Here is an 8,662-nt window from a genome sequence, read left to right on the forward strand (position 1 = left end):
CGCGCCGAAGACGACTCCCCACGCGCCACCGGCACACGTCAAAGCGGAGCACGAGGAAAGGCATGTGGTTTCAAAAATCAGTTTTCCTAATTTCGATGTGGATGATGTGGACACATGGTTCCTTTGCCTGGAAGCGGCTTTCAACGTCAACGACGTAAAATCGGACAAGCAGAAATTCAATACGGTCATCGTGGCGCTCGGCAACCGAGCCAAATACGTTTACACTGCCATTGCAAAGTGTAACAAAAGTGAGAATAACGATCGTTACATCACGATGAAAAACGCCGTACTGGAGTATTTTCAACCCTCGGAAAACCAGCGGCTAACCAACCTCCTTTCCGGTGTTTCGCTGGGCGACCACAAGCCCAGCATGCTGCTCTCCGAGATGCGAAGATTGAGCGGAGAAGGATGCTCCGACAGCGTCCTTCTTAACATCTGGCTTCGTGCACTACCCAACACAATGCGGTCCATCATTTCCGCCTTGCCCACCGCTACACTCGACGACGCATCGTGGCTGACAAAATCATGGAGGCGCCACGCACGGAGATTGCACCTGTACGAAGAGAGACCTCCCACACGCATCACACACCGAGAACATCATCGGATATCGCAGCACTCGAAGAACGGATCGAGCAACTCTCCCGGAGACTGGACGAAGTTCTCTCGGTCGATCGACGCGCAGCTCATCACACAACCCGTTCCCGCTACACATCAAGGTCAAGGGACAGGAGAGGACAACGACCTACGCACTCATCACGTGATCATTGGAAGCCGTCCTCGTCACGCAGATGGATTTGCTGGTATCACTACCGGCTCGGAGCGAAAGCGGAGAAATGCGAGAAGGAGAAGGAAGGCGACAGCACCATCCAGTGCATTTTTTTCGAAGAAGGCATACCGGTTCAAGCCAGGAACAAACCGTAAGTAGTGCCACCCGCAAACGCGTAACATTTTCTTTCGAGACACTATGTAAACCGAAGAAACCGCTCAACACAAATAATTGTAACACATTTATTATTAAGAAGAAAGGTCACACTAACCACTCCCCCGGTAACACTCCAAAGCACACTCACGGTAACACTCCGAATCATACACTCCCTGAAGCGCCCGTACATATTCAACGAATTCACTTAGTGGACAATAGTTCGTACAATCGATACATGATCGATACAGGCGCCGAAATATCGGTTATTCCCCCTACTATGCGTGAACGGTTACACACAAGCAAACGCACACTATTCGCCGCAAATAACACTACGATAGCAACTTTCGGCACAAAACGTTTAACTGTTGACCTTGGGTTAGCACGAAAGTTCACGTGGGAGTTTGTAATCGCCGATGTGGGCAGCCCAATCATCGGTGCAGATTTTCTCGGCCATTTTGATTTGCTCGTCGACGTGAAAAGAAAGAGATTAGTAGACAATAGAACGAAAAGCGAGATTCTCAACATAAATGCAGCTGATACACCTACCATTAAAGCTTTCTCGACCCAAAATCCATTCGTCCCAATATTGCATGAGTACAGCGATATCACCAAGCTAAACCAGTTGAAAAAACCTTGCCACAAGGTCGAGCATCAGATTTTAACAACGGGCTCACCAGTATTCAGTCGCCCGCGCAGGTTGCCTTTTGACAAATTGAAGGAGGCTAAGGCTGAGTGGTAAAAACCCAATACCGCGCTGTAAATAAACCAGTGACAGTTCGAACATGCGACCTGGGCACTGTGGGCCGCTCCACACTCTTTGTGTCAGTTTCAATTGGTGTTGTTTTCATTTATGGCGGTTTGTTTACATTTCGTTGCGGTTATCATCAGGTTTCCGTGGTTCGATATTCGGTCGAGCTTTCTTTTCGTCAACCTCATCGTGACGATCGTGGTGCTCGGTGGACTGTTGGCAACGATCGAAAAGCATCTCCCCACTGCCATCCGGCAGACGTTTGCTGCCCTCTGGTCGGTGGCCGGATTTGCCGTCATGATGTAGCCAGCGCAGGACTACGTAATCGCCTTCCTCGATACGTTGGCAACCAACAAGCATATGGTGCGCACCACACCTACCGAGACGATGGTTGCCATGACGCTGATCACGCTGCAGTGTTTGCGCCGGTTCCACAAGACCTGAGGGTATGCTTCTTCTTCCCTTAGTCCCGACCCTACAAACCCTTTTTCCATCCAATCCTTCAGTCCCAGCGAATCGTTTCAGTCCCAGCCATCCTCCAACCTAAACCTAGCCGTTTCTAACGCATATGAGTCGATAGAACTACCTTCCCGTGATCGCTCTCTCGAGTATATTTGTGTGCGCGTCGCCTGCAATAACGCACATCTGTACGTCATGGCAGTATACATTCCACCGCAGCTTAGCTCCGAGATATCGACTCTTCGCTCTCTACATGATTGTATCAGCGGCTTCACTCTCACACTGAAGCCTTCGGATCTGCTGTTTGTTATTGGCGATTTCAATCAGCCTAGCAAAAGCTGGTCCACAGCACCTCGTTTTTAACCTGTCCGCGAACGTTTATACAATAAAAGTGCTCGCGACCGCTGTACGAGATGAATCCCGAAGGAAGTGCCCCAATCGCGCCGAAGACGACTCCCCACGCGCCACCGGCACACGTCAAAGCGGAGCACGAGGAAAGGCATGTGGTTTCAAAAATCAGTTTTCCTAATTTCGATGTGGATGATGTGGACACATGGTTCCTTTGCCTGGAAGCGGCTTTCAACGTCAACGACGTAAAATCGGACAAGCAGAAATTCAATACGGTCATCGTGGCGCTCGGCAACCGAGCCAAATACGTTTACACTGCCATTGCAAAGTGTAACAAAAGTGAGAATAACGATCGTTACATCACGATGAAAAACGCCGTACTGGAGTATTTTCAACCCTCGGAAAACCAGCGGCTAACCAACCTCCTTTCCGGTGTTTCGCTGGGCGACCACAAGCCCAGCATGCTGCTCTCCGAGATGCGAAGATTGAGCGGAGAAGGATGCTCCGACAGCGTCCTTCTTAACATCTGGCTTCGTGCACTACCCAACACAATGCGGTCCATCATTTCCGCCTTGCCCACCGCTACACTCGACGACGCATCGTGGCTGACAAAATCATGGAGGCGCCACGCACGGAGATTGCACCTGTACGAAGAGAGACCTCCCACACGCATCACACACCGAGAACATCATCGGATATCGCAGCACTCGAAGAACGGATCGAGCAACTCTCCCGGAGACTGGACGAAGTTCTCTCGGTCGATCGACGCGCAGCTCATCACACAACCCGTTCCCGCTACACATCAAGGTCAAGGGACAGGAGAGGACAACGACCTACGCACTCATCACGTGATCATTGGAAGCCGTCCTCGTCACGCAGATGGATTTGCTGGTATCACTACCGGCTCGGAGCGAAAGCGGAGAAATGCGAGAAGGAGAAGGAAGGCGACAGCACCATCCAGTGCATTTTTTTCGAAGAAGGCATACCGGTTCAAGCCAGGAACAAACCGTAAGTAGTGCCACCCGCAAACGCGTAACATTTTCTTTCGAGACACTATGTAAACCGAAGAAACCGCTCAACACAAATAATTGTAACACATTTATTATTAAGAAGAAAGGTCACACTAACCACTCCCCCGGTAACACTCCAAAGCACACTCACGGTAACACTCCGAATCATACACTCCCTGAAGCGCCCGTACATATTCAACGAATTCACTTAGTGGACAATAGTTCGTACAATCGATACATGATCGATACAGGCGCCGAAATATCGGTTATTCCCCCTACTATGCGTGAACGGTTACACACAAGCAAACGCACACTATTCGCCGCAAATAACACTACGATAGCAACTTTCGGCACAAAACGTTTAACTGTTGACCTTGGGTTAGCACGAAAGTTCACGTGGGAGTTTGTAATCGCCGATGTGGGCAGCCCAATCATCGGTGCAGATTTTCTCGGCCATTTTGATTTGCTCGTCGACGTGAAAAGAAAGAGATTAGTAGACAATAGAACGAAAAGCGAGATTCTCAACATAAATGCAGCTGATACACCTACCATTAAAGCTTTCTCGACCCAAAATCCATTCGTCCCAATATTGCATGAGTACAGCGATATCACCAAGCTAAACCAGTTGAAAAAACCTTGCCACAAGGTCGAGCATCAGATTTTAACAACGGGCTCACCAGTATTCAGTCGCCCGCGCAGGTTGCCTTTTGACAAATTGAAGGAGGCTAAGGCTGAGTGGTAAAAACCCAATACCGCGCTGTAAATAAACCAGTGACAGTTCGAACATGCGACCTGGGCACTGTGGGCCGCTCCACACTCTTTGTGTCAGTTTCAATTGGTGTTGTTTTCATTTATGGCGGTTTGTTTACATTTCGTTGCGGTTATCATCAGGTTTCCGTGGTTCGATATTCGGTCGAGCTTTCTTTTCGTCAACCTCATCGTGACGATCGTGGTGCTCGGTGGACTGTTGGCAACGATCGAAAAGCATCTCCCCACTGCCATCCGGCAGACGTTTGCTGCCCTCTGGTCGGTGGCCGGATTTGCCGTCATGATGTAGCCAGCGCAGGACTACGTAATCGCCTTCCTCGATACGTTGGCAACCAACAAGCATATGGTGCGCACCACACCTACCGAGACGATGGTTGCCATGACGCTGATCACGCTGCAGTGTTTGCGCCGGTTCCACAAGACCTGGTTCGTGCAGGTGTTCTCGAGCAAGCTGAAAATCACCCACCAGTGGTACGTGGAACACTTTCACAACTATCCGAAGCAAGCTCGTCAGGAAAGCACTCGTCCCGTTCGTTCTGTGAGATCGACGGTGAGGGTGCGGATAATATCGTTCCGGTTGTTGGGCTTTTTTGAGGATCGAAAAAATGGTATGGTTTGTGTCCGGCTTTTTTTTTAGGTTGCTGGTTCCCGGCTGATGGGATTCAGCTGGTTTTCCTGGATCGTCTGTGAATGCCTTGTTCCACGGACTGGTCGTCGATGCACTCGAGGTGCACCGCATTGACGAGCGGCAGTAGCAGGATTCAATCGGCGCGGCCGAGCTGGCAGCGAAGCCGTTTCTCGGTGAGCCATTCACGCCGAATGAGGGCGGTTAAGAGCCGGCTGCATACGTTCGATTCGTTCGATTCGATATTCGTTACGCGCACGATTAAACTGTGTAACGATGCCGAGTGTGTCCGGCCATCGCGACTAGCAGCACAGCGGAAGTTAAGTTGCGTCGTCTATTGTGGTGCGATGCGCTGTATGTTCCGGGTGTGCGATTGAGCTTCATGTTTGTTTCTTTTTTGTTCACAGACACCTTTTCATCAACAACTGGCATGACTATCGGCGCACGGTCGGTGGCTCTAGCGAAGGGGAGGGTGCGTTCCAATCGGCTGGCAGGACACAGATCGGATCGGTTAGGACAGCGATCGGCATAGTACGGCTCGCGACCCGCATGTGGCTATTTGTTGACTAGGTGGAGGCTCTTTATCGTTCACACATTTTAAATAATTTTCATACATGTTTTCTTTTGGTTAATCTAGATGCCTCTTCAAGTGCAAATCTACGAACATGTTTAGAAGACTTGGCTCTTTCGGTCGCAACGTTTGCCGAGTCGCTGGGGATATTGGATTGTAAGGAATGAATATACTGTCCGCAGGAACCAGATGATGACATCACCAAGGAGCTACTGCGCTAAAGCTTATCAGGAGGAGGCGAGAATGGTTTGACTTTGGCACAGCTCCCACGTATCATCCATACCACACCAAATCACTATGGCGCAGCCGTGAATATGTACAACGTTATCCTGCTCGGGTTGGATGGTGACGGTCTCCCGCTCGGTATATCTTGACGGCAGTATAACGCAAGGCAAGTATACATATAGTTTCAGTACGTTTAATAAGTATAAAGAATGCTAATATCTTTGTTTCTTATTCAAATTTTCAGATTCAAATGAACAATATACAAGGTGTACTAAACATACACTGGACTCTGTTTGGAACGGGTCTAGTAAAAGTATTTGTTAGTGGTGCGTGCATATTATTATGTGCACCTATTTTAATGTTCCTATCTTGTTACCGATCGAACCGACCAAACCCAGTAGAATAAAAAATATGATTACATTACATATCCCAAATGTGGCTACTACACCCCAATGCCAAGCGAAAGAAAAACAAATAGGCTATCAATTGGTGAGTAATGCGATATATTTATACAATTTCAGTTAAAAAAATGAGTAGTATATTTGATGCAATAATTATATATGTGTTTGTATAATGAATAATTTTAACATGTAAATAACGTTATAGTGCAATATACACTTTCGATAGTGTCACGATTGTGTGCATGAGTGTGTACACATTTCCAAATCAGCTTCATTATCTGATCCATTAGATAATTTGTTAACTGATTCAAATTTCAATTACAGTTTCCTTATGCTTGTTGCGTGGTTTTAACTATAACGGAACCATGGCCCTTAATAATACTCCAAGATGTTGTTAATATATAGTTACGTGGACCATAGTGACACGCTCACCTCACCGCTTGAATTGACCATTGATCCGCTGAATCAGCGGAGAACATCGGACGATCGCGACCAAGAAGAAATGTTAATTATTACTCAAAGTGCGTGCTTCCTTACGAGTATACGTAAATTATTATTTTTTTACCCAAATGGTGTTGCTCAACAAACAATTAATTATATGTTTCAATAGTCCATGCGTATATTAGCACAATAAAATCTTATATCTAATTAAACCAAACTAATACTAATACTAATCCTATGCTAACATAAAACAAAAGAAAAAAAATAAGGCACTGGTCACATTATAAGGCAAAAAGGGAGGGGGGGAGGGGGGGGGGGTACATGATGCATAAAATAAACTCATCCATTCTATTCCGTTTGGTGAGTGTTTTGCTCAGCAATCTCATTCACCAGATGTTTCATGATGTGTGCGTTGAAGGACGTGCGTGAGTTACTGAGCACTTGCCTGTCACGGGTTAGCATGATACAACATTAATGTTTCGTCTATATGCTTGGCTATCGTAGGATGTTGCGCAGTGACTGTTTCTTACAGTTAGATGAAGGAAAACGAATACCTTAGAAAATGAAATAGAATGTAAAACAAACAAAATAACGTTTAAAAAAAAACATAAGAGATACAGTAAAAAGTAAATGAGCATGTGGTTTCTTACCGATAGTGTGTTGTGGCATGTGCACTGAAAAACGATTCTCTATCATTTCGCGTGTAATTCCAACATGTAGCACGAACTCATGCGGTAGGGAACATGCAAAAAAAAGAAACATTTAAGTTTACAAATTTTGTTACCGACTTGTACTGGTGATGTGAAATAACTTACCGCAGGGGAAACCCCACGATAAGAGACGTTTCCTTTCTTATCGTGAACACTGTCGGATGGTTGGCGTTGTAGATTCCTTTTCCCACTGCCACTTAAAACCGGATCGACGCGTAGGTCGGCGAGCTCGTGCGGCAGGAGGCATGCAAATAGGAAGAAAAATAAAAAATATTAATAAACTGCCTACATTGTCTCTTGCAAACCGATCGCTATGATGTATCAATACTTACCGCAGGGGAAACCCCCTTGACTAGTGAGGTGTGCTACCGCTTCGGTAAATCGGTCGGATGGTATGCGGTGTACTAGATCTATCCCTTATCCCGCTTGCCACTTAAAACCGAGCTCGTGCGGCAGGAGGCATGCAAATAGAAAGTGTTAGGAAAGGAAGGAAATTGGGTTATCATCTCATGCAAGCCGATCGCTATGATCTAGAATTACTTACCGCAGGGGAAAACCCCAAAAAAAATCGATGTTTTCAACTGCGCTGCCTAAAAAACAAAATCTTAGAAAGGGATTTGTTTTAAAACTTAATTTCTTTTTTTTTTACAAGGAGGGGAAATGTAGAATGCACCTTAGCAAGGTGCCATCAAAACCTCCTCCTTGGGTCCGTTTCGCAGCTAAGCTTCTCTGGACCAAATGAGAATCTGCTTTGAGTGTACCTGCTTAAAAAAAAGAAAACTAATTATTAAAAATGTTCGATTTGGTTCCCCAAGGCATCTATCAAGGCGACAAACACATCAACATTGCATTTCCGGAAGATATGCTCAGCAAAATATTTGTCCATGTTGCTTTTAATATTAGTGCCGGCCGACGTTGTACTTTCGATGAGTGATGACAGTTTCGTCGATTTCCACCGTCATGCCAGGCCCCCCTATCTTCTCTCGTGTACGATCGAATGTTTCCCAAAGAAAACTTCGAATCGTATCGTACCACGAGAGAACCGTGTTGTGGGAGAGGCCAGTCTCCAACGCACAACGAGTTGAGTTGGCCCCATTGGCCCACTCGTAACAACAACACACAAGGCTCCTAAGCGAAGCCTTGTGGTTGGCAAATATGGACCCGGCCCGGATGCTGCTGGTCCCGCCGCATTTGTAGTCGGGACATACATACCTGTAGCCGTCGATGCTTTTGTAGGGAGTTAGCTTCATTTGCTTTGGACATCTCGGGCACAATTGAACCGGCTGCAGAAGAGCCCGCTTTTGCATCCACTCGATCGCTTGTTCACGGTCCTGAAAAATATCAGAAAGCATATCAGTATTGTAAGCCATTTTCAATTGCCTCTTTGCGCTTTGAAAAATATGCACAAGTGGCGCCAAATATTGTGTATGTGTG

General features: G+C 46.7%; 1 protein-coding gene across 1 annotated transcript; it reads left to right on the forward strand.

Annotated features, from left to right (window-relative positions):
- The first annotated feature begins 1,672 nt into the window (after positions 1-1,672).
- Positions 1,673-5,090, forward strand: LOC125908369 (uncharacterized). The gene is made up of 4 exons (XM_049611087.1): positions 1,673-1,975; positions 2,177-2,330; positions 2,522-2,854; positions 4,545-5,090. Exons 1-4 carry the CDS (start codon positions 1,773-1,775, stop codon positions 4,890-4,892), a joined length of 1,038 nt encoding a protein of 345 aa, XP_049467044.1. The 5' UTR covers positions 1,673-1,772; the 3' UTR covers positions 4,893-5,090.
- Positions 5,091-8,662: the final 3,572 nt, after the last annotated feature.

This window comes from Anopheles coluzzii, chromosome 2, assembly GCF_943734685.1.
Source record: "Anopheles coluzzii chromosome 2, AcolN3, whole genome shotgun sequence".
NCBI lineage: Eukaryota > Metazoa > Arthropoda > Insecta > Diptera > Culicidae > Anopheles > Anopheles coluzzii.